The 26,785-nt window shown below is 38.6% G+C and overlaps 1 protein-coding gene across 3 annotated transcripts in view; it reads right to left on the reverse strand.

The window, feature by feature from the left end:
* ncor2 (nuclear receptor corepressor 2) overlaps positions 1-26,785 on the reverse strand; it is a 144,274-nt gene that overhangs the window by 29,210 nt on the left and 88,279 nt on the right. For all 3 annotated transcript variants that reach the window (XM_059503402.1, XM_059503403.1, XM_059503401.1), the window contains exons 13-21: positions 26,539-26,593; positions 26,293-26,391; positions 24,261-24,388; positions 22,842-22,999; positions 18,812-18,874; positions 4,477-4,619; positions 4,248-4,386; positions 2,142-2,553; positions 1,590-1,695 (exon numbers count right to left, since the gene is read on the reverse strand). In XM_059503402.1, coding sequence (XP_059359385.1) covers positions 1,590-1,695; positions 2,142-2,553; positions 4,248-4,386; positions 4,477-4,619; positions 18,812-18,874; positions 22,842-22,999; positions 24,261-24,388; positions 26,293-26,391; positions 26,539-26,593 — 1,303 coding nt within the window. The remainder of the gene's footprint in view (positions 1-1,589; positions 1,696-2,141; positions 2,554-4,247; positions 4,387-4,476; positions 4,620-18,811; positions 18,875-22,841; positions 23,000-24,260; positions 24,389-26,292; positions 26,392-26,538; positions 26,594-26,785) is intronic.

The raw sequence follows: 26,785 nt of genomic DNA on the forward strand, positions 1-26,785 counted from the left end.
TGAAGGTCTTTTAATGGAGAATTTCATTTTTCCCCCTAATTTTCTTTTTCTTTTCTTAATTGCTCAAAGTGACTCGTTTTGTCAGCACAAGTCACATTCTCATGAGGAAGTAAATGTGGAGGCAGTAAATGACAACAATGCATGCGCGATGTTTCAGGCGGTATGTCAAGTGTACACATAAATTGGATATCGGTCACAATTGAAAGAATGTGTAAACGGACAGAGAAAAACATCGGATACAGGCAGAATTGGGCATCAAGACCTGCAGTGTAAAGAGGCCCTAGTTATCCCAGGGGGTCTCCCATCCAGGTACTGACAAGGCTCAGCCCTGCTTATTATATAACTTATTATGTCTTGATATTTTATACTAACAATAATTTAGACAATATTGTGCTTAGTATTTTTTTGTGCTGGTACCTTGGTGCTGGTTTTGGCCTGAATATATTACAGGCTACATTCTTTGTGGCAGTTAGTTCACAGCTGTGACAACAATCACATTTAAGAAGGCAATAGTTTTTTTTTCCAGGATTTTTTTTTACCTTTATAAGAGCAATAATTTTAAACCTTATTAGAGGTATGCATCATCTATGGAGCTAAAAACACCAACTGGTGGCGGCAAGTCACTGTCTTAATGAGTCATTCATTCATTCATTCATTCATTAAACAGATTTGTTGAAATGGCTGATTAATTCAGTAATGGAGCAAGTGACTGTCTTCATGAATGAGTCACTGAATAATTAACTCACCCGATTTAAAAAAGCAGACTCACTGAGAAAACAAACATTGTTGTGTATGGCTATAATCTTTGTGGAAATACAGAAAAAAAAACAGACAATATTCTGAACATAACTCGCAATATTAACTTTGTTGTTTATTGACTGGTATAAAATCAGTAAACTGTATAAAAATCAATATCAAGTTTGAAACCATGCTGATATTTGGGGGGAAACAGCACTGTCTGGTGTGATATTGCTTAACTACATTATATACAAATACCACAAAAACTAAAATACGTATTTTAACTACATTATACTAGGCTGCATCCTAGACAGGTGTTGAGTAACATACTTGATAATGTCAGCTCACACATTATTAAAACAACAAATATGGTGTCATCATAGAAAATAAATATTGCACACCCCTAATGACCGCCCACATCCACATCATTGTTTTTAAACAGGGTGGTGTTCACAAAAGGTTAATCAATCATAACAGAGGTCATTCACGTGTAGTCTTAAATGAAAAGAAACAAAAACAACCAGTTTGAGTCATTTAAAACAATTACGCTTGTTTTGTTGAGACTAACACCTTGTAAGCTCCTCTTAGAACAGCACATATCAGTTTCTACACCTCTCCTCTTGCCAGAGCTCTGACGTTCTGGCTGTTAGCTCATCATAAGTGTCTGAATAGCTAAGAGCAGAGGTGGAAAACTAGCATCTCATGGGAATAGTAACCATGGCAACATGGATAGAAGATGCTAATCTGCGTAATCTGGCCAGATACGGCTGTTGTTAACATGAAAATCTCATGAATTTTAAAGCACGAGTGGGTGAAAATAAAGAAGAATGTCAGTGTGGGTAAGTACTTACTATGGGAGGTATAGCAGCTGCTCTCTGCTTGAGCTGTTTGAGGTCCAGTGGTTTCTGAACTGGAGAAGTGATCACTCCATCATGGGCGAAATTCAACAAACTCGGCCTAGCAGACGTCATTGTGTTGAGAGTGAGAAGAGCAGAGAAGAGTTATTGCTTAATAAGGTCAAAGCCTCATTCTCTCTTATTTACTGTCTTTGTAAACAGCCCATTAATGCCACAAAACCACAAACACAAACACTTAATCATCATCGCAACACACATAAACAAATATAGCCTTTCCACATGCAGTCTTATGGAAATGTAAAATGCAAAATACACAAAAGACAGCCAGACAGACACACACACTTCTCGCTGTGTTATGTTTGGCGAGCTCACAGGCTAATGTTTCCCCTGACTCGGCCAACATATACAGTGTTTGCTGTCATGGAAAAAATAAGAGTCCTACAGGACAAATCAACAATCCCTGCCTCCTTAACCACAAAACACATCAGACCCCACCCAAGCAACCAATCAGCCCTCGCTCTCATACACACTCATGCACACTCGCACCTGTTCTTTTCTGAGCTTTCCGTCTCCTCCACCTCATCTGCGCTGCATGTGGCGCTGGAGTCGCTGTCTTGAGCTCCACTCTTTCCTCCATGCTCTTTCTTTTTTACCTCTTTTTTGCCCTCCTCCACCTCCAGGGCAGGAGACTTCTTATCATCTCCTGCTGCCTCCTTATCACACTCCTCCGGTTCGGTCTTTACCTCCAGCTTCACTCCTCCCTGTTCCACTTCTCCTTCCTCCACTTTTGGCATTTCATCCGGCCCCTTGTCCGAAGTTGCCATGTCCTTGTCCGTGGAGGACGAGGAGGAAGTGGGTGCAGTTTTGGGCCGTGCCGAGCCCTCTTCTTTGACCTTGCTGTCATCTGAGGAGCGTGGGGAAGGGAGGCTCTCAGTGTCTGAGCTGTTATTGGCTCCACCTGAAAAAAAGAACATAGTAAACATCATAAGAACGCAGGGCACAAATATCAGCTGATCTGTTAAGTGAGATTTGATTGGAAAGGTGTTTTGTTTTGGGCAATTCATTTTTCAATTTGGGGCCCTTGAAAATTCTATTATTTGTTTTATCCATGTTAAAACATTTCTTTCATGTTCTGGAATATAGATCTGATTATGGACATCATAACTTACATTTTGGTAAAGTACAATACTGTTCAAAAATTTGGGGGTGGTAAGCTTATTTTAACGTTTTTTGAAAGAAGTCTCTTATGCTCACCAAGGGTGCATTAATCCCCCCTCACTCAAAAAATAAAAAATGGGGAAAAAATAAATAAATACAGATTATAGATTTGTATCTATTTAAAAATGTTATTTAACTCAGTGATGGCGAAGTTGAGTTTCTCAGCTTCATTCATAACAAAACAAACATTTTCAGAAATGCTTGTCCTCTGAAATGATTGGTGTAATGGACAGCAGTATTGGGACAGTGATTATAAAAAGTGATTCTTCGATATATTAAGAAAAACTATAAATTGCACTTATTAGACAACTTTAAATAAAAATATGATTGTAAAGTAAATGTAAAGTACAAAGGATTTACCTAATTTATTTAATAAATTATGAAGAGGAAGTTAAAATTCCAAAATGGTGAAATTCTGACAAATGTACATTTCTTTACTGTTGATAGTAGAAAAAAGCCATTAAACAGATACCATAAACAGAAAAGGCAAATATAGCTTTAAAATGTAACGATTGCATTAAAAACATTTGAAAAACCGTTAAATATTAAAATCATCCAGGGGCACATAAAAAAAAAAACCTCAACGAAGAATCACTCTTATCTGAATCGAACATGTCCTTTGTCAAATCAAAAAGTAAACGTAACCAGTAAATACACAGCGGGGGATTATGATAAGCCTCCTTTTCCCACTGGCATAACAAACCCCAGCCGTTGAGTGTGCTCTCCCAACTGGATGTAATTACACAATAACCATAACATAATAAGCACTTCCCTTGCTGGCTTTCTTTCACAAGCTTTGACCTGATAAATGTGGCTTTATGAAAGCTTACGAAAGCTATTTATCGGCAAGCCACACCTGATTGCCAAACACACAGCACAAAGCATTTATTTCATAGCTGCCTGGCAGACTTGTGGAAGTACGACGTCCACAGCATGACACGCACTTTGACACCTAGACAGTTTGATCGCTCTGCTATAACACAACCACTTCACAAACTGCCGCTCTCCTGGAAAAGCAATTCATGCTTGTGCAGACAGCGTCGCCTCTTTCTCAGAACTTGACAAAAAGTAGGTCAGGGTTGTATCACCGGTGAGGTCATAGGTGAGTCTAGGCCTCGTGTACATGATATTCTGAGAAAAGCACTCTGCCATTTGATTCGAGCTGCTGTGGGACTTCCTGGCAACCACAAAACCTCAAGAGGTGTTTGGTTTCAGTGTGAACTGTTTCATAGCTACGGCTGATAACATAATTACCAAACTGCTCATTTGTTTTTTCAGATCTGAACTTTGAGTTTCATTACTTCCATTACACAGAGTCAGCGAGTAATGTGCAACAAATTACTGTGTTTTGTTGTACATTAGTCTTTGTGTAATAATTACTGCATGATGATGTGGCTGTGTGAGTGTGCAAGAATCAAGCGTTTGCGTCCATACCCTCTCCGTCCTCCTGAGCCTCCTCCTCATTGCCGCTGACTCCCGATCCCTCCATCTCTTCTTCCTCTGCAGCAGATGGAGCGCTGGCTTCCTCGTTCTGAAGAGCTTTACCTTTACGTCTGGCCTTACGCTCTTTCTCCTACAATGAACACAAGCACAAAAACAACAACATGAAACCAATACTACAGATGATTATAAATAATTCAATCTGCACTCTCTAAGAACTGACCGATTTTATTTTATGCTGTTGCAGAATCTCATCCAGTTTCTGTCTCTTCTTGTAGTTAAAGTAGAAGTTCTTGCACTGGGAGACTGTTTTGGAGCCCACCATCTTGGCGATAGCAGACCAATTTCTGCCATACTGGAGCAGACCTATGAAAGTGAGAGAAGGAACATTCTCACTTTAACGTAGAAACAGGAACAGAACTATGAGTGAAAGAGTAACTACCGTCATAGTTATTTCAACACATGAGAGACAGCGTCATCGTCTGCATGACAAAACTAAAATGTCCCTTTATTGATATGGAGAAAGGGAAATGATGAGAAAACCACTATAATATCCAAACCGATTAATTGCAACTGCATTTTCAAATAGATTAAAATAGACAACAAGTATTTGAAATCAATCAATGCATCCTTGGTCACAAACATTTTAAGAGCAGCATATGTGCAGGTCTCTTTTTTTTCCTTTAATACCTGATGTCCCACTAAGTCACATGCACTCAAAATAGGGCAGCACCAAGGCTGTTACAGTTTATATAAGATTTATATTACACACTGCCTAACACACAAAATCCCTGTGCGCTGGGTAACGGAAGCCTCGAGCGTTCCCATTTGCCCAGCCTCACGTCGTCATTAAGAAAAAACTCAATAAAAGGTCAAAGTGTGCTGTAGCTTGCAATCTGAAGGAGGAAAGTGGGGCAACAGCCTGACATGAACTGTTCTCAATCATTTAACACCAAGTTAACGCTCAGCAGACATCAGCCAAGTCATTGTGTGCTGGTTAGCTTCACATTAGGAACCTATCTTGTCCAGTCTAAATAGCTGCTTTGATTTATATCGCTAGTGACCACAATAAAGCACTCCTGCCCTCCACATCAAAGCTACAAGACAGTCAGAGTAGATTGCACAAGGATGGAGAGAATGAGATGGAAAGATAAAATGAAGAGTGTAAGCGCAAAAAAATGCCCTTAGTGACATACAAACAAGCAAAGCAAGAAATCATTTGAAGTCTGATTTGTATGCTTATCTTCACCATCTCTGAACCTTGTTTCTGTCTCTGTTTATTCTGCAAACTTCCAGTTGTTTGTCAGAAACGCACGCACATCCTAATCTATGTAACATGGCAAACACACACAGACACTGCAGTGCAAAGGCATATTAAATAATAGCCTAGTAATGTGCACATACACAATTACCCAGAAGTACTTCTACATAACAGGTCAAAAGTCAAGGAAACTCCATTCTTGCACAATCTAACAAAAGGCTAAGTAGCGGTTAAATCCAGTGAAGGGTCAAAAACTGTCCTAAACTTCCTGAAATGCAGGTTTCATTCATCTTCAATTTTAAAACATTACATTTTGTCCAGTACCTCCAAATGTTAAGAGTACTCCAATAAGACAATGCTGTCCAATCAGCTTCGGTAATTCAAAGGCATGTACCAATGCTACATCCAATTGAAATCCTCAGCATTGGCCCACTGTGGATCATCCAATCAGGGAGATGCATAAAGGAAATATGCAGCCCTCTGGTCCACTCTTCTCTATTATTCCATCAGTCTTTTCTTCTTCTCTCAAATGCCTTCCATGGAAATGCACAGCAGAGGCTCTTGGAGCTCCAGAACAGCATGAGTAAGAAAAAGAAAGTAGAAGAGAGAAAAAGGGAGTGGCGTTTAGGAGGGAAATGAGCTCCCTTTCTTCCTCTGATAGTTGCAATGTCGTTTCTCTGATTCTCTCCAAACAGAGCAGCCCTTCTCTTTTTCTTCTTCTTCTCTCTCGCTCTATTTATCAAACTCACGCGCTTTCTCTCGCCAGTCCTCTCTCTCTTTCTGTCTCAAGACCACAGTTTTTTTCCACTCCTCTTCACTGGCTGCCGCTTGGCTGGACTTTAACAGCAAAGTGAAGCTGAGATGCAGTGACTCCACCTCCCTAATGCCCGTCCTCCCTCCCTCCCTTCACAACCTCATCTGATCTCTTCTATCATTCTCTCTCTTCTGCGCACTCTAATGCATATTATCTGTGCCAAAACACATCTATGCTGAAACACACAAAAACAAACAAACAATGAGAGCAAGAGATTGTAGCAGAAATAAAAAGAAAGAGAGATTTGAGAGGTTTGATGTTGATATCATGAAAGCAGAGAGAAAGCGATTCCTAACTGACCTGCTTTTCTTCTTCAATATGACCTCTACACACAATCTTTAACAACAGTGTGAGAGAGGGAGAAACAGGGAGGCTTGCCAAATCCTCTAATTCGTGCCAACCCACAATTCAGCCACTTCCTTTCTCTCTGCACTCCAACAACTGAATCTAACCACTCACTCAATGTTTCAGAAAGAATGAACTAAAAGACAGGGAGAGAGAAATAAAAAAAGACAGTCAGAAAAATAGAGGAAGAGACAAATTCAAAGACAGACAGATAAAAAGAAAACAAACAGAAGGAAAGAGAGAAATAATAAAAAAAATATATAAATAAAAACATTGATAAAAAGAGAAATCTAGCAGAAGACAGACAGAAATAAAAGAAAAAGACAAAAATGGAGACAAAAACAAAGACATAGACGTAATGGAAGACAAAGATGGAATGAAAGAAAGAGAAATTTAGAAAGAACAAACAACAGAAAAAGATAAGAAGACATACTTAACATAAGATAGGGAAATAAAGACAGAAACAGACAGAAAAACAACACGAGAGACAGAAAGAAAAAAGAGTGAGAGACAAAGACTAAGAGAACAACAGAAAAAAAATTAAACACCACCACAAAAATAAAGACAATTGGAAAAGGAAAGGGTGCTTACACACTGCAGCTTAATCCAGTTGTCACTCCTCTTCAGAGAGCTGAATCTTGTTCTGTTCACATTGACTTCACTTATTCATAGGAGTGACAACTGAAGCGACTTGCTCGTGTTTATTTAAATACAGCTCAAAACTGCAGTGTTTGTGGCATGTGTGTGTTTTTGGGAGAGAATTATACGAAAAATTAGTAAGATTTCACATTTATCAGCATTTACTAGAGCTAAAAAACTCAATTAATATGCACACACATTGGTCTGCAGCTCCTGCCTCTAAAGAAAAAGATCTAAAAAGAACACAGGAGGAGAGCTGTGTGCAGAAGCTCTAGGTTTTACGTTACACAAGTCTTTATCCTGCCATCAAGTGCCCCCACGGCCACATACACACTCAGGGTTCCTACAGGTTTCTTCAAGTTAAATTCAAGTCTTTTTAAGACCTTTTTAAGACCATTTATATAAAAAATCAATACCTATTTCATGTCCCTACCAGCAAAGAAAAACAAAATCTTTGAACTTGTTTTCATTTATTTTTCAAATGTGGAATCGGTAAAAGATAAGCCGAGCAGGTGTGAAAAATAAAAACATTTCAGTAGGCCACAAGACAGTTTGCCGAACAATGTTAAGTTGTTTTTTAACATTAGCTAGCTACTTATTCCATGCTGGGAATATGGGGAACTGAGAGACCCCTGAACAATAAACACCGAAAATTAGAACTCAACAATACATTAAATTAAAGCTGCAAGCAGCGATGAACGGGCCCTCGCACCCGGGCTCACCGCCAGCGAGTTGATTTAGTAAAAAGATGAATGGTGAGAAATATGCATTTCATGTCATAAACATAATTGCAATATGTCAAAGTCATTAATATGTGCCAATCTTCATGTTGCCAGCAGGTGGCGCTATCATTATAATGGAATATTGGCCTTCAGATGTGTTCAGGCCAGGACTCTTATCAATCATTTGAAGTTTGGGGAAGTTTGAACATTTTATGCCTGAGTTACAACAACTTCTCTTGCTGTGGCGAGACATCAAATTTTGTCACAGCGCCATGGACACGCCCTTAAACAAAAATTCAAGATCTCCATAATTTAACATTGCAAAGACCTTTAGATTAGACTGACCAAAATAAAATGTTGATGTCATTCAATTGCTGGGAGTAGTTTGTTACAATGTAAAACATGTCACTTCCTGTTGCCAGCAGGTGGCGCTATGGCTATAACTGAATATTGGCATTTAGATCTGTTCAGGTCAAAAGTCTTATCCAACATTTGAAGTTTGGGGCAGATTGGACATTGTATGTCTAAGTTACAACAACTTCCTTTTTCATGGCGAAACATCGAAATTTGTCAGGCCGCCATGGACACGCACTTAAACGAAACCTCAAGATCTTCGCCATTTAACAGCACAAAGGCCTTTAGATTTAACTGGCCAAGTTTGATGTTGATCTGAATAAATTTCTAGGAGGAGTTAGTTAAAGTACAACTCCTGAAAATGGCAAAAACAACGCCAATTTTGCAGAGAAAATTCTAAATAACCGACTTCCTGTTGGGATTCGGATTTCATACCAAGAGACTTTTTTGTAGATATTGGTGTGGTACATGTGTGTACCGATTTTTTTACATGTACGTGAAACATAGCTTGAGGCGCACTCCGTTGAAAGTGTATATGCACTCAGTTGAAAGTGTATAGGTGGCGCTATCGAGCCATTTTGCCACACCCAATGGAATATTGGCCTTCAGATCTGTTCAGGCCAAGACCCTTATCACACATGTGAAGTTTGGGCAAGATCGGACATTTTATGCCTGAGTTATAACATCTTTTATTCCCATGGCGACACATCGAACTTCGTCACGGCGCCATGGACACGCCTTTTAACGAAAACTCAAGATCTTCACAACTAAACATCACACAGGTCTTTAGATTAGACTGACCACAAAAATAACATTGATGTCATAAAATTTCTAGGAGTAGTTTGTCGCAGTGTAAAATATTTCACTTCCTGTTGCCAATAGGTGGCGCTATGACTATAACTGAATATTGGCATGTAGATCTGTTCAGGTCAAGAGTCTTATCCAACATGTGAAGTTTGGGGCAGATTGGACATTGTATGTCTGAGTTACAGCAACTTCCTTTTTCATGGCGAAACATCGAAATTTGTCAGGCCGCCATGGACACGCCCTTTAATGAAACCTCAAGTCCTTCGCAATTTAACATCGCAAAGGGCTTTAGATTACACTGACCAAGTTTGGTGTTCATCTGAATAAATCTCTAGGAGGAGTTTGTTAAAGTACAACCCCTGAAAATGGCACAAACAACACCAATTTTGCAGGGAAAATTCAAAATAATCGACTTCCTGTTGGGATTAGGATTTCGTACCAAGATTCTTTTTTGTAGGTATTGGTGTGTTACATGTGTGTACCAATTTTTGTACATGTACGTGAAACATAGATCGAGGCGCACTCCGTTGAAAGTGTATAGGTGGCGCTATCGAGCCATTTTGCCACACCCGATGGAATATTGGCCTTCAGATCTGTTCAGGCCAGGACTTTTATCAAACATGTGAAGTTTGGGGAAGATCGGACATTTTATGCCTGAGTTATAACATCTTTTATTCCCATGGCGAGACTTTGAATTTTGTCACGGCGCCATGGACACGCCCCTTAACAAAAACTCAAGATCTTCACAACTTAACATCGCACAGGCCTTTAGATTAGACGGACCACAAAAAAGACATTGATGTCATAAAATTTCTAGGAGTAGTTAGTCACAGTGTAAAATATGTCACTTCCTGTTGCCAATAGGTGGCGCTATGACTATAACTGAATATGGGCATGTCAATCTGTTCAGGTTCGGAGTCTCATCAAACATGTGAAGTTTGGGGCAGATTGGACATTGTATGTCTGAGTTATAGCAACTTCATTTTTCATGGCGAATCATCGAAATTCGCCAGGCCGCCACGGACACGCCCTTTAACGAAAACTCAAAATCTTCGCAATTTAACATTGCAAAGGCCTTTAGATTAGGCATACCAACTTTGGTGTTGATCTGAATTAATCTCTAGGAGGAGTTCGTTAAAATACAACGCATGGAAATGACAAAAATGACACAAAATTTGCTCATAAAATTAAAAATAACCGACTTCCTGTTGGATTTCGGATTTTGCTCCAAGAGACTTTTTTGTAGGTATTGGAGAGATACATGTGTATACCAATTTTCATACATGTACGTGAAACGTAGATTGAGGCGCACACCGTTGAACGTGTATAGGTGGCGCTGTCGAGCCATTTTGCCACACCCACTTCTGAAACCCATATCAGACGTAAATTTTCGCCAGTTCTGAGGTGTGTGCAAAGTTTCATGACTTTTCGAGCATGTTTAGGCTTTCAAAAATGCGATTCATCTTAGAGAATAATAATAATAATAATAATAATAATAATAATAATAAACGGAGCAATTCCAAGAGGGACCTCACACCATCGGTGCTCGGGCCCTAATTAAGAAACACAGTCAACTCCTTAGCCCTTCACTCAGGGCAGCAAGGACAGCCAGTTCCGTCAACTTCTCCTTTATTGTGACCGCAAGTAAATGTTTTAGCGATGTCGGAGTCAGGGAACATGCATTTGAAAAGCTCTGAGATACCCTCATTTCCATTGTAGGACTGGTGTTTAGTGATTGTGTTAAGAGTCCACAACACCTCGGCTTTCATTGTTGGCGTGGGCCCAAAAGCTGTGTGCAGATCCACTCTAGTTGTGGTCATAGCTAAAGGGTCTACAGCGCTAGCAGCAAGCTGGCCAAGGGGCCGTTCACATATCATGTCTTTTGCGCGCTCAAGTTCGTTATTTCCAATGTAGGCACGCGGTATGCGCGCTCATAATGGAAGCGACGCGGTCGCGACACGCCAGTTTTTTCCAGGCACATCCGCACCGCATCGAGTTAAAAACATCTCAACTTTTCAGAATGCCGCGAGCGCACCGTGGGTCATGTGACAAGACTTATCCAATCAGCTTCATTCTTTCCCGTAACAACGTTGAAAGCTCAGCCAAGATGAAAGAACAGCTGATCATAGCTGTATATGGATAGCCATTTTGAAATAAATTTAGTAGCAGAGCTACTGCGAGCGATTTTTAGTGCTGCAAATCCATTTATCCTTTGCTGAAATTTCCACGTCTTCATGGAGAGAGCGCTTCATTGTTGCTTAGCAACGGCAGATGCCTCAGGAGCACTTCTGCCCGAGCCCTTTAGAAAAGAAGGAGAAAGCGGCGCGCCTAGCGTTTTCCACACGTTTTTAGGCGCGATATGTGAACGGCCCTTAACATTAGCTCCTGCTGCCGCTTCAGGCACATTAGCAGCTAGCTGGCTAACACTAGTTGGTTGAAACACGCAGGCGATGGAAGGATTTTGTTTTTGTCCATTGAGAGCATTCATGTGCTTGGATGACTTGGCATGAGACTTACCTAGCTGAATCCTTTTTTTGCTATGGTGCAAAAAGCCTCAAAAACGTTGCTGTCCACTGGTTTTAACCAATGACGAAAATAGTTTTTATCCAGCCACGCTTCATTAAATTTACATTTCCCCATAACCTAAGCTAGCTAACGTAAAAACAAATGTATATAACTGCATCAGTCAACCTTTCCCTGTGGAATGCTGAGATTTTCTTGGATTTTTCACGCTTCTCCTTTGCTTGTTGCTCGAGGTCTGTGTTGTGTTTTGTTGCAGTCTATGGTTGTGGTGCTGTAGCACGTGATCTTAATTTACTGAAGGCATCACATGTTTGCAGTATTTTGTGTTTTGCGTTCTCAATTATTGGTTCTGCCACTCTTTATTTATACTACGTCATTTAATCCAAATAATCGTGGTTGACAAATGAAACTTTTGAGGAAAATTACAATACATAGAAGTTACATACAGCACAATTTTTAAGACCCAGACATCAAAATTCAAGACTTTTTAAAGTCTTTTTAAGGTATTATTTCCAAATTAATAAATTCAATGCTTTTAAGGCTTTTTAAAACCCCGCGGGAACCCTGACACTCACTTCCCCTCATTTACTCAGAGATGTGAACACAAGCAAGGCCACCCTGCCTTTAAAAGGCTGTGCCAGCGTGCAGTAGTCACAGAGCAGAGCTGCTCTCTCTCCCTCTGTGTGGAGGAATGCAGCGAGATGGCCAGGTGCCATTAACATATATTACTCTTGTCTCCCTCTCCCGCTTTAATAATGATCACAGATTTACATATTAGCATAGAGACCTGTAAGCGGATTTAAAAAGCACAGGCAAGGTAACTGGCTGGTGTTAAGAGGGTCATGGGGTGAGGGGTGGCAGTATATTTGGGAACAGAGTAATAAAAAGACAAAGACAAAGCAGGTACACTGAGGGTAATAACAGCAGCGTTGGCAAAAATCACAGTCTAGGCTTGGTTTTCAAGTTCAAGTTCATTTGTTTATATAGCACATTTAAACAGCCGCTAGACAGACCAAAGTGCTTTACAGAACAAGCATAAAAAAATAAAAGCAGCAAAACAGACATAAGCACATAGAGAACAACTAAGCGAAGATTAATTATAAAATCAAGAAGCAAATGTAAAATAATAAGAACAGTCTAAGATAAGTAATCAATATGCTAACGAGAATAGATAAGTTTTGACCAGAGACTTAAAAACAGAGAGGTTGGGAACCGCAAAAGCACGCTCCCCTCTACGCTTAAGTCTGACACGAGAAACTACCGGCAGCGCCTGGTCGTGGGATCTGAGACTTCTGGACGGAATGTACGGATGAATAAGTTCAGAGAGATAAACCGGTGCAAGGTTGTGTAAAGATTTGAAGACAAAGAGAAGAATTTTTAAATCTATTCTCTGCCGGACTGGTAACCAATGTAAAGATCTGAGGATGGGAGAGATATGATCATATTTGCGACAATTATGAATGAGTCTGGCCGCAGCATTTTGGACTAACTGAAGACGGGAGATTTGAGAATCTGATATACTGCAATATAGTGAGTTGCAATAATCCAGTCGACACGTGATGAAAGCATGAACTGCCATTTCCAGAGTTATTGGAGTGAGAAAGCCTTTGATTTTAGAAAGTAAGCGAAGTTGGTAGAAACCAGAACTGACTACAGATGAGATGTGTTTATCAAACTTTAAAGGCTGGTCAACAAGAACACCTAAGTTCCGCACTCCTGTAGATTTAAAGGGAGATAGATTCCCCAAGTCTGGGCATGTGCACTGGGACCTTTCACTCGGGCTGAAAACAATGACCTCGGTCTTATCATCATTAAGGGATAGGAAATTTTGAGCTAGCCATGCCTTCACCTCCTCTAAGCATAGATGAAGAGAGTTTAATGCTGCAGGATTATTGCGCTTGATTGGAATGTAAATTTGGGTGTCATCTGCATAAAAGTGAAAAGATACACAGTGTTTCCTAAAATGTTTTGATGTTAACCAGACACATAAAATAAAAAATGCAAGTTGGGGAAATTATATGAATGAATGAATTAATGAATAAATAAATATTAATAAATTACTAAGTTAAATAAAAGCGGTTTGTGCATTAACATAATTTCTTTAAATCTATAAATGAAAAAAGTTTATAAATAAGGTTCTTGCAGAATTGAATGAATGAATGAATAGATAGATTAGAATAGAGAGAAATAAATAGGGTTCTAGTGTCACAGTTTATTTAAATGTATACATTAATGAATGAAAATGTATGTGTGTGTGCATAATATTTTAAGTGTTTTTTTGATGACATTTAAGACTGCATGAGAAATCACTAACTGCTTTCAAGTTACTGAACAGAAAATAGGCATAAAATGTAAACAAATAATAATAATATGCTTACTTGCTCAGAGTTGTGATTTACTGTGTTGCAATATTGTGACAACTTCTGAATGAGCTAATTTTGCAAATTAATCATCATGCATTAACACCAAACCCTCATTTTAAAAGAGCGCTCTTCAAAATTAATGTGAAGATCTATAAAATCTATAACATTATATAAATGGATACTTGTTGTCATGGAGTACAGGACAAGTTCTTGTGATTGTAAACAACAAACTTGATTAGGCCCAGGGGACTTTATCATTAATGAAATGTTATTAAGTTGCAGATCCTGTGAGTGGTGTGGAGCAGGCTGCTTGATGGATCAGATGTGATGTGCCAGTGCCAGAGAAACAGAGAGCTGTTAACAGAGCGATGTGGAAGTAGCTCATCTAAATTAGGTCAACAGAGCATCCGTTTAACACACTAACAGTCTACATTACAGACCCAACACTGACACATACAAGTAAGAAGATGAGACCTTTGCTCTTTACTCAAACTTTCTGTTTAACGCATATAATACCCCATGAGGTTTTGAAGTTCCATTTATGAAGCTCTTATTCTTAAACTATGAGTAAATGACATGTCTGGATGTCCAGCTATCATATAAAGACGTGGCTCGCACATAAAGACACATTATTATGTCTATCACTAAGTGCATGTATGTGAAATGAGGACAAAGGCACAGTGTGTGATCTAGTGCTCATGTAAATGTTTGTGGAGTTGCTAGGCTAAGTGTTACAGGTCTTATCAAGCCTAGTTAAATCTATTTAACTAAACACAGGGAAATACGAACTGTCAACACAAACAGAAAGCCCATTATGACCTTTTCTGAAAAAATTACTGTCTTTAAAATTCTATTTTGATCCAATCCGCCTAAATAATAAAAAAAAAACACTGAGGATCCATTCACACAGTGAAAGTGAAAGTGAAGTGACATTCAGCCAAGTATGGTGACCCATACTCAGAATTTGTGCTCTGCATTTAACCCATCCGAAGTGCACACACACAGAGCAGTGAACACACACACACACTGTGAACACACACCCGGAGCAGTGGGCAGCCATTTATGCTGCGGCGCCCGGGGAGCAGTTGGGGGTTCGATGCCTTGCTCAAGGGCACCTAAGTCGTGGTATTGAAGGTGGAGAGAGAACTGTACATGCACTCCCCCCACCCACAATTCCTGCCGGCCTAGGACTCAAACTCACAACCTTTCGATTGGGAGTCCGACTCTCTAACCATTAGGCCACGACTTCCCTTAAAAACACAGAATGCGTCTTTGCGTTTAAAATGTGAGGTGCAGTGCTCAGGAATGTTTTTTAAAAAAGCGCAGTGCAGAACGCAAGGGTCTCGAGACAAGCCATGTTGCCATAAAAAACAAAACAAAATAAAACAGCTGTCATGCCTCCGAGTTCTTCTGATTGGTCCACTGCTTTGGAACTGACATTGATGAGCGGCGCTGCATGTAAAAGTTGAAATTCTTTTAACTTGACACAGCGTCTTAAAGCGGTGCTCAAGTGCGAGGCTCTGCAAAAGACGCTAGAAGCAACGGTCATGAACGTCCGTCAAGCGCATTCACTAGAAAAACAACGGAAAAGTACCGCATTGGAATGAAAAAATGCGTTCTGTGTGAATGGTCCCTTACTAATGTGTTTTCCAACTAATTGTTTGTCTATACTGTGAGCAGTGTTGGGTAAGTTACTTTCAGAAAGTAATTACTAATTACATCATCAATATTGTATTTAAATTACTTTAATAATTACTCTGTCCTAATAGTAACTCAGTTACTCAATAAGTAACTTAATTATTCAAATCGCTAAATACGCTTCATCTTAAAATCCCTATAAAACTTAATAGAAATTCAACTCTTTATTCTTTCAATTTAAGTCAAACATAGAATAGTTTAGCCTTTAAGCTTTAAAACAACTGTAATACTTTAAACATTTTTATTTAAAAAAATGTAACCTTCTTTGGTTAACAAATAGAAACACTCTGAAAAACAACATATCTGAATAATAAAAAAGCTTAAGAATAGTTAAAGACTTCAAACTCAGATACCTAAAAGACTGTACCTCGCTACGGATTACATAATCTGAGAATATTTGTTTTCGATCTGAATTTGTTCAATTTAAAAGTAGACACTTCAAGTTTTCAGATACAGGAAAGACTGTGCCTCACTTCAGTTTAATTTGGATTACATAATTTTTTGTATTATTTGTTCATTTAAAAGTAGACAAGCTTTCTATAGACACATTTCTCGTGTCTGTGTCAAATTCCGCTGAGTTTGGGACGTGTAGAAAGTTGCTCATTGAGATCTAGATGGCAGAAAATGGACCCTGTTTGTTTTGTTTATTTTGCAAAAGCACAGTGTTTTGTTGTTATTGTCAGTGTACACAAATAAATGTAGGCCCTTTTAGATTCAATTGATTTTAGTCTTTTCTGTATCTGAGTATTTAAGTTTTCTTGTCACCAGAGAACTAAACATCTCTGTGCTCATATTAATAGATTATTATTAATGTTGAAAAGAGCGGAGAATTTATTTATTTTATTTCAGGTTTTTTTGGGGGGATACATTGAAAGAACAGCATTGTTTGTTACATTTGCTACAGTTACATTTATATTATTTACATAAAGCTTTTGAATGGTATAGTATTGTATATTGTTATTGAAACTTCATAATGTTTCACTTGATTATACATTTAATCAGGAATTATAGTTTGGAAAAAGTCTAACTAGTAAAATGTTTACACGTTATGTGAAAACTAGTACAAGTATATAAATAAATAATAAGAGACTTACTCATGTTTATGATCTCTGCTGAATAAAGTGCTTCATTCTTTTTTTCTGAGGAAATCCAAATCTCAAATCCTCAACCAAATCACATTTTGGGTTGAATTATGTCTTATTCCTCTCATCGCGAAGCAAACAGTAAAATAAAAATAAAAACTTTATTTAACATTAGAATCTGAATAGAGCGTTCAGTGCGGGGGCGTGTCTGAATTAGAAGATAATGAAGGGAGATGTGAAAAACAGACATCGGGTTGTTTTCATATGGATTACTTTATCACAGAATATCTGTTTTCGGCTGCACTTGTTTAGTTTAAAAGTAGACATGTCAAGCTTTCTATAGATATCTCTCTCATGTATTTTCGTTGAGTATTCACGGAGTTACAGTTCATTTTAATGACATGTTTCTAAATGAAGATCAGCGCAGACAAAGGCTGCAGACAGCACACCTTGTTTGTTATCTTTATTTTATAAGTGCACAAAGTTTTGTTGTTATTATGTCTGTATACAAATAAAAGTAGACCCTTTACAGATTCGATTGATGTATTGATCTTATCTGTACGATCAAAACTGAAAAGTGTAATTTAAGTTCTTTTCGGGGTTATCAGGAGAAAATGACTCATAATACGAATACGCATTAACCGACTCAAGAGGGTTGAACAGAAAAATTCAAAACGAAAAAGAAAACAGACTACTCTCTGCTAATGTAACGTTAATCCATTCCGCATTTCTCTGGCGCGTTCACTACTGCATCGTCAGCATCGAGACAGCATCGTCAACTTTATCTTTGCAGTCGACACGACATTGATACAGAAAACACTTGTTTATTAATAATTATATTCATAAAATATAAAATATTCATAATCATTACTTTTGCCGGTTCTTTGTGACAGCTTTTAGGTGCGTTTTTTGGCAGCGCCACCCTTACATGTCAGCCTACATGAACGCGTGAACTGAACTGAGCTCGTCACAGCTGGACTGCTTGTTATGATGTCAAGGTCATTTTTAATGTTCATAAATTCAATTAGGCTAAACATAGCCTATTTGTTACATTTATCTTACGTTAATCAGCACCTGGCATGTCTAAAACCTTCTAGATTTCAAGCCATTCCCCCACTTTTCTGCCAACTAAGCTTGTGGATAGGAGGGGCAGGTGGGCGGCGGGTTAACATGCACCGCTCTGACTGGCCGAAAGCTTTTCACTCCACTTACACACTGTGGATCAGCGGCAGAATCAGCGTCATAGATTGCGTAGAAACAGAAATCGGCGAAATGCGAGAAGCAACAAAATGCGTACCTAGAGAGCAGCGAATCGTACAACCGTACTTATGGGTCAAAATGCATGCAGAGTACGAAAAATGCATACATGTTGGCAGGTCTGTTTTATCTTTAGATCGTAAATTTAAATTTCAAATTCAATATTGATTTTAGAACTGGTGAAATTATTTACTGCATGTAACGCATGTACTTTATAACTAATTAAATTACAAAAAAATTTGCAGTACCGTATTTTCCTCACTATAAGGCGCACCGGATTATAAGGCACACCTTCAATGAATGGCCTTTTTTAGAACTGTTTCCATATATAGGGCGCACCGGATTATAAGGCGCATAGAATAGAAGATACTGCATTCAAACATTTGACTGGGTTTCCGTTATGCATCCACTAGATGGAGCTGTGCTAAAGGGAATGTCAACATTTTGACAGAGTGGCTTGATCCATATATAAGGTGCTCCGGATTATAAGGCACACTATCGTTTTTTGAGTTAATCAAAGGCTTTTAAGTGCGCCTTATAGTGAAAATATGGTAATCCCTTACTTTTTCAGTAGATATGTAATCTAATTACAGTAACGCGTTACTTAATAAATGCTTTACATCCAACACTGACTGAGAATACAGTCTATTCAATAAATGCAGTAGTCACAAAATACCAAACATGGGTTCTGACCTTTCTTTGCGGTCTCCATCTCCTCTTCAGTCCAGCGAGAACTTTCATTCATCTCCAGATTAGCTAAAATGTAGAGAGAAGAAGAATGTCATATAACGTGAAATAATAACGAAGTCTCTATAATGACATTCAGCGTCCATCTTGGTAACAACCCAGGTTGCAGTTTTCGGTTCCGGTTTCTAAGTGCAGCTTCTATCTACACAAATAGAAGAGATCAAAATCTCCAAAACTGTTTCAATAAAATAGTTACATATACAGGTGCATCTAAATAAATTAGAATGTTGTGGAAAATTTCATTTATTTCAGTAATTCAACTCAAATTGTGAAACTCTTGTATTAAATGCAATGCACACAGACCGAAGTAGTTTAAATCTTTGGTTCTTTTAATTGTGATGATTTTGGCTCACATTTAACAAAAACCCACCAATTCAATCTCAACAAATTAGAATACTTCATAAGACAAAAAAAAAACAATTTTAGTGAATTGTTGTGAATTGTTGGCCTTCTGTAAAGTATGTTCATTTCCTGTACGTGTACTCAATACTGGGTAGGGCCTCCTTTTGCTTTAATTACTGCCTCAATTCAGTGTGGCATGGAGGTGATCAGTTTGTGGCACTGCTGAGATGGTCTGGAAGCCCAAGGTTTCTTTGACAGTGGCCTTCTGCTCATCTGCATTTTTTGGTCTCTTGTTTCTCATTTTCCTCTTGACAATACCCCAAAGATTCTTTGTGGGGTTCAGGTCTGGTGAGTTTGCTGGCAAGTCAAGCACACCAACAGCATGGTCATTTAACCAACTTTTGGTGCTTTTGGCAGTGTGGGCAGGTGCCAAATCCTGCAGGAAAATGAAATCAGCATCTTCAAAAAGCTGGTCAACAGAAGGAAGCATTAAGTGCTCCAAAATTTTTTGGTAAACGGGTACAGTGACTTTGTTTTTTTTTAAAAACACAATGGACCAACACCAGCAGATGACATTGCACCCCAAATCATCACAGATTGTGGAAACTTACTTAACACTTCAAGCAACCTGGGCTATGAGCTTCTCCACTCTTCCCTCCAGACTCTAGGACCTTGGTTTCCAAGTGAAATATAAAACTTGCTCTCATCTGAAAAGAGGACTTTGGACCACTGGGCAACAGTCCAGTTCTTCTTCTCCTTAGCCCAGGTAAGACGCCTCTTGATGTTGTCTGTGGTTCAGGAGTGGCTTAACAAGAGGAATGCGGCAACTGTAGCCAAATACACGTCTATATGCCTTGACCCCAGCCTCATTCCATTCCATATGAAGTTCACTCAAATTCTTGAATTAATTTTGCTTGACAATCCTCATAAAGCTGCGGTTCTCTCGGTTGGTTGTGCATCTTTTTCTTCCACACTTTTTCCTTCCACTCAACTTTATGTTAACATGTTTAGATACAGCACTCTTTGAGCAGCCAGCTTCTTTACCAATGAATGTTTGTGGCTTACCCTCCTTGTGACGGCTGTCAATGATTGTCTTCTGGTCAACTGTCAGATCAGCAGTCTTCCCCATGCTTGTGTAGCCAAGTGAAACAAACTGAGAGACCATTTTGAAGGCTCAGGAAACCTTTGCAGGTGTTTTGAGTTGATTAGTTTATTGCCATGTCACCATATTCTAATTTGTTGAAATAGTGAATTGGTGGCCTTTTGTTAAATATGAGCCAATATCATCACAATTAAAAGAACCAAAGACTTTAACTACTTCAGTCTGTGTGCACTGAATTTAATACACAAGTTTCACAATTTGAGTTGAATTACTAAATAAATTAACTTTTCCACAACATTCTAATTTATTGAGATGCACCTGTATAAATAAGCAATTAACGCCCAATCCCATTTCTACACCTTAGCCCTTCCCCATTCCCCTAACCCTGTTTTGCGTGTTCATGTGAAGGGTTAGGGGTGTCTCCATTCTCTTTTGGTTGGAGTGGGAGGGGTAAGGGGAAGGGCCAGATAGCCCCTTAAATGAAGATTTTCAGGGACCACACTACAAACGAAGGGGTATGAATTATCTCAGCATAAACCTGAAACAGGGGCAACACAGCTGCACGAGTGAACAATAAGACCCATAAATGTAAGCATTATTGGCATTAATAAAGATTTTAATGAAGAGTAATAATTTGTTTTATGTTACATTCAATCGTGTGTTCATATTTACGGCCATGTTATTCAAAGAAATGTTCGTAAAAAAAAAAGGTCTAGCCCCCTCCCCCAATAATAAGAAATTGGTGAAGTTATGAAGGAGTATAAATAAGAATTGCGATTGGGCCTAAATCTGACACATCTGACTGGTACAAAAAAAATGAGTTTTGGATAATTATAACACACTCTGAAGTTCACAGACAAAAACAAGAGGCAGAAAGCAGTTTTCTTTATTTTACAAAAGCTTTACAGTATTGAATGATGTTTTGCATCTATCTGTATGACAAACCAGCGTTGGTATGACCATAAATTAGGGAGTAACAGTTGGGAAAACAATGCGTGATCGCGTCGGTCCCTCACACGCACATACAACAAATTTTTGCGAATTTGACATTGCACTCTGTTCCTTATCAAAATAAAATACAGTTAAAGAAACATAAAACGTTGCATTGCTCAATTTAAATAGTCTGTAGTAGTACAGTCTGTGCCGCTCAGTGTGAAGGATGATGTTTTATGTCGATAATGCAAATGAAGAATGAAGCCTATAGTTTACCTAATAAATAACAGGTTAGCATCCAGATACTTCGCTAATATGTAAACATTTGGATTCGTGCATAATGAGAGAGGTAGGGTTCAGTTTTCTTTTAAAATTAATTTGTTTTGGCTAGACGCTTATATTTAGCTTAAATACAACTTTAGAAGATTTGCTTTGGAGAGAAGGGAACTTACATAGCCTAATTGTGATGGTAATTTTGCTTTTATTTACCATTATTTTAGCCAACATTATTCCTCAACTAACAAAATTTTGTTTTTGTCTCTCAAAATTAACACTTATAGGAGTAGCATTTTTTTATCCATGCTGAAACATTTGTACATATCTTGAAACTTTTTTTGTTTACGATTTTATTGCATTGACATTTTTGTCTTTTGTTTAATACATTTGGTCTTGTAAATCTATAAAAGATGATGCTGTATTGGCTATGACTAAGAGAGATCATTCAAGACTGTCTTTATGATTTTCTTTGAGTACTTTATTATTATTATTATTTATTATTGGCAAAGAAAAAGTAAAAAAAAATAATGTTCTTAACCCGGAATGTTTTCTACTCGAAGAGGAATGCAGGAACAGAAACTTTCAAATACTGATTCTGCTCATAGTGAACCAATCTTTTTTTTTTTTTTTTTTTTTTAAGCCCTGTTTTATGCAACTGACCAATGTCGGCATCAAATTGGCCAATAGTTGTTTGTTAAAATCAGTATCGGTAAAAAATAAATCATATTGGTGCAACCCTAGTTGCAAATTCATATCCATACTTAAATTACTTAAAACTAAACCAAACAAAAAGCACAAACAGGCAAAGACAGAAACTCAAGGTGAAGTGACTGAAAATGACTCAAGCTCTTGTGACATTAGTAAAAGTCCAAGAGCTGCCACAGGCACTGTTTTGACCCTCATGCTGAAGTATAGGGGATGTTTGTAACTGAAGCACAATCAACATAAGTTCAAGAACACTCTAAGCCAAGCTAGATGAGCGCTAAACATCATGAAAAAGTGCATTTCAGAAAATGAATTGCCTTCTCATCGTAAAACCAGGGAACACTGTGACACTCAGGGGACAGATGGTTTCTACTCAACCATCAAAGTATTTGTACAGCATTTCATTATTAGGATCATTCTTGTTCTGTTGATATTGCAGTTAAAATGTCCTCAGATTTAGGGAAATCAGAAAAGGGAAGTTATAAAACTATAAGTGGGACAATGTTATACAATAAAGGTTGTGCATGGTTAATTTGCAGAGTAAAACAAAGAACTCATTTGAACATGACCTCAGAGACCCACAAAAAAAAAGTAAATGGTATGCAAGTGTTTGCTTACCCAGCTCACTGCTTAGTGGTGAAGTGTTCTCTTCCTGCTCGTTGGTCATAGAGCGAGTGACTCGTCCTTTCCGGTGACCGCGGCTGTTTGCGGTCCGCCTGCCTTTAGCGGTTACAGGAGGCTCTTTCTCCTCTCCATCCTCACCAGAGGTGTCATCTCTGCAAGAACAAAAAAATATCATTATCATAGTCGAAACAAGCTCTTATCACAGCAAAATTACTCATACATCATGTTTGATTATGAGACAGACAGACAGAGAGATAGATAACCGATAACACACACAACCTAAAAAAGCCCTATATGAATGTGAAAACACTGTGCAAATGCTGGCTCACTAGCTAGTGTATTCCCTTTCAGATGTACAGCACAGCATCATGAAGTGGCTGTGGCATAAGCAGACCCTCATTTATCTTACCTGCACCTTATCCATCTTGCAGATACAGTACTAAATATAGGAGCAGCAGCTGTGCCCGCAGGTTGTGAGAATCATGGGGGAGAAGTCAGAGAAACGCACAGACTTTGCTTAATGCACTCATTTAATGTATAGCTGGCCATGCTGGGGCGTATACTGAGGCCTGTGTATTCGGGCCAGTGCTAATGTGCTCTAATCACACCCTGCAGTACTGCTGACTGCACAGGTTTAGTTTAGATTAATACACTGTTACCTGTACTTCCCTAGAGTATTTTAATATAGTGTGCACCTGTGAGTGACAGAAACTAACAACTCACTAAATTAGGCTGAAATCATAGAGAACCAGAATCTGTGCACAGCCATTGTTCAGTGAAATCTAAATGCTGTGTTCCCACATGGACCAGTCTATTATGCTGATAATATTCATCAAATAACCATACTAAAAAGAAAAAGAGAAACACAGTCTTTTTTTGCTGTTCATAATTTTAATATTAATTTAAATGTGTATAAACCCCCCCCCCCCCCCAACCACCTACAATATTGATTTAAAATGTATATAAAATATATTTTAATTCAGTATTTTATATACACATTTTTACATTCAGTATATTTAACTTGTTTTTGTATTAAAGTTTACTTTATTGATTACTAGAAAAACAGTAGAAATTACTGTGGCAAAAAAAAAAAAAAATCTGGTATTGACAACTACAATTTCGGTATCATGACCACAGTTCTATCCTAAAGTCTTTAAAATCCAAACTGCTTAAAGGTGCTCTGAATCAGAGAACTTAAGCACTAGCATTGAGTGGCAAGTCAGCAGAATACTTTTTCCACCTGCCAGTTACATAACTGTGCCTTTGCTGTTTAAGCTGAATCACAGAGAAAAACAAGCTGTAAAGCCACAGGTTCAAATGATTTGATGAGAGAAGATGCAAGGAAAACACAGCTGATGGATGGGTGTGAGATGAGAAGGAGATAAGGCGAGTAAAAGAGAGAAAGATACTCACTTCATGCCGTCCTCTTTCTCATCTCCCTCTGCTTTGTCCTCCTCATGGTCTCCCTCCTTTTCTTTCTCCTTCTCGTCTTTCTCTTCCTGATTGTTGCGGTTCACCTGTTGCTGTGCCTGTTGATTATTCTGTGAATGCAGCCAATCAAAAAACAGCAAATTAAAACCAGTAAAAAAAACAACAACAACAACAACACATCTCTCATCTGCTGGAATAAATGCACAATCCTGATTAAGTTGTAAAAAAAAAAAAAAAAAACACCTGCATACACAAGCTCAAGTTTATCTATGATGCCCTAGAACCAGGACATTGTTCTATAAGTTTCTTTGTAAGGGGCAAAAATAATAATAATAATAATAATAATAGGTGGTGGTCCTATCACCCAGGCCTCACTTCTATGTATCTGGGGTTTCCTTCACATAAGAAGTCTATTTTGAATTATGAGGCACCATAAACCATCTGATTTTGTCAGGAAAGAGAGAGTATGCTCCACTACAACTACTACAAGAGGGAAAAATGGATGACAGAAGGATGAAGGGGGAGGGGGACACAGACAGAATCTGAGGGGACAGACGATGGACAGATCAATGAAGTGAAAGAGTGCAGGAATCTCAACATCTCCATGCTCCGATTCTGCCTCAGAGCTTTTCAGTTTGACAGACGGCACCTCGTATAACCTTACGCACACACATACGAGGATAGTCACAATACAGGATTCACTTTCAGCAAAAAGTTTCTTCCATGCAAACCAACTGATTCCAAAATAATTGTAATGTTTTTTCTACTCTGAAACGGTAAAATTAAACATGTCTGCATGCGCGCGCACACACAGACACACACACACACACACTCAGTTATTCATGCACAGTTAAACACACGTATACAGATGCACTCATCCAAACAGTAACAGGCTTTCTGTTTTTCTGTCTCCCTTTTGTTCATGCTTTCTTTCACCCGTCAGGCTCATCCCACTGTATCCCTCGTTTTCTGTGTTTGTGGCACTGGCTAAGAGCGTTTTAATGCGAACCCATTAAGATCAGGCGATATTTAATGACCTGAGCAGAACCGCTCCAGCAGCAAAAGACCAGTAAAACAAATGTGTTTGGGCTCTGGGCTCATTATTCTATCAGCTTTTATTGAGCCTGCTATTATTGCAGGCAGCGCACACACACACACACACACAGAGATCTCTTTCTAACAACTTCACCTCATGCTCTCGTGCTTTAAAACAAAACAAAGACATTTCATACATTCACGATGCAACAGTTCCGTGACTCTCTCTGTGTGCGTGATCATCCTCACACACATACAGAAATTAATGAGTGTGTAAGATCAGGAAAGAATCACTGCAGACTCCAACAGGGCACAGAGCTAGATAATTACTTCATATGGTTTGAGCTCACTTTGAGGAGTGTGCCTGTGATACTCATTAGAATTATGCTGATTTATTTTTAATAACACACTCCCATTAAAAAGAAAAGCCAAAATCACACCACAACTTTAAACACTATAATCATGAGGTATGTGCTGTAAATGAGGGGACAGATCCACAAGCAAATAAACAATGTTAATATCATTTAATGTAGCACAATGCCATTGTCAACATCCTTGAAAGTTTTCAGATCTTATGCTGCATTCCATTCAACTCGGAAAGTCGGAATTGCAGCTTTCTACTTGGAAAGAGCAATAGGACACCACTTGATGCAGGACTTTCAATTTCAACGCTTGCGGAAGCTTACTACTGATTTTGCAGAGATGTTGGAGATGACATGCAAAATGGCTGGACTTTAAGCAAACAACATATCAGCATTTCATTTTGCAACATTACACAATAATAAGCCTGTTGATAATGTATAAAAAAATATTAAATTTTCTTCTCTGTTGATAATCACTCACCTCAAAATAAATTACAGCACTGGCTTTGTTTCTTTATACAACATTTTCCAAGTAGGAATATCTCACACTCAACTTTAAATGAAACGCAGCATTAAAATGTCAAAGGGCATGCTGGGAGATGTAGTCTCAAGCTCACCTGGCTCCTGCCTCGGCGACGGTAGCTCCTGCGAACAATGTTCTTGTAGTTCTCATTCTTCTTAGTCAGGTAGTAGAACAGGACACACTCAGCCACTGTCTGTGAGCAGACATACACACACACACACACAAAGCACTTCAAACCTTCCTCGTTCTGCTCATACACTCTGATCATTTTCATGCACACCGCCTGCAGGGCAAACAATGCGATGAAGAGGATGGTATTAATAAAGACGCAGGTGTATACCTTTCTCTCCAGAAAGGAGGCTATCAGGGCAAAGTTTTTTGGGTGCTGGATAAACCTGCAATGAGGGAGAGGAGGAGCTGTTATACAGAGCAAACACAATGTTCAAATGCTGTATGATCGTCTTTAGGTGACTTCTGTGAAGCTGATTTCTTTAGAGTGTGTTGATTTCTCTGGTAAGGTTCCTCATTAGCTCATGCTTAAAAACTAGACTAGACAACATCTCTCTCTCACTTCCTATTGCCGCTGA

The sequence above is a fragment of the Carassius carassius genome, chromosome 21, assembly GCF_963082965.1.
Source record: "Carassius carassius chromosome 21, fCarCar2.1, whole genome shotgun sequence".
Classification (NCBI taxonomy): domain Eukaryota; kingdom Metazoa; phylum Chordata; class Actinopteri; order Cypriniformes; family Cyprinidae; genus Carassius; species Carassius carassius.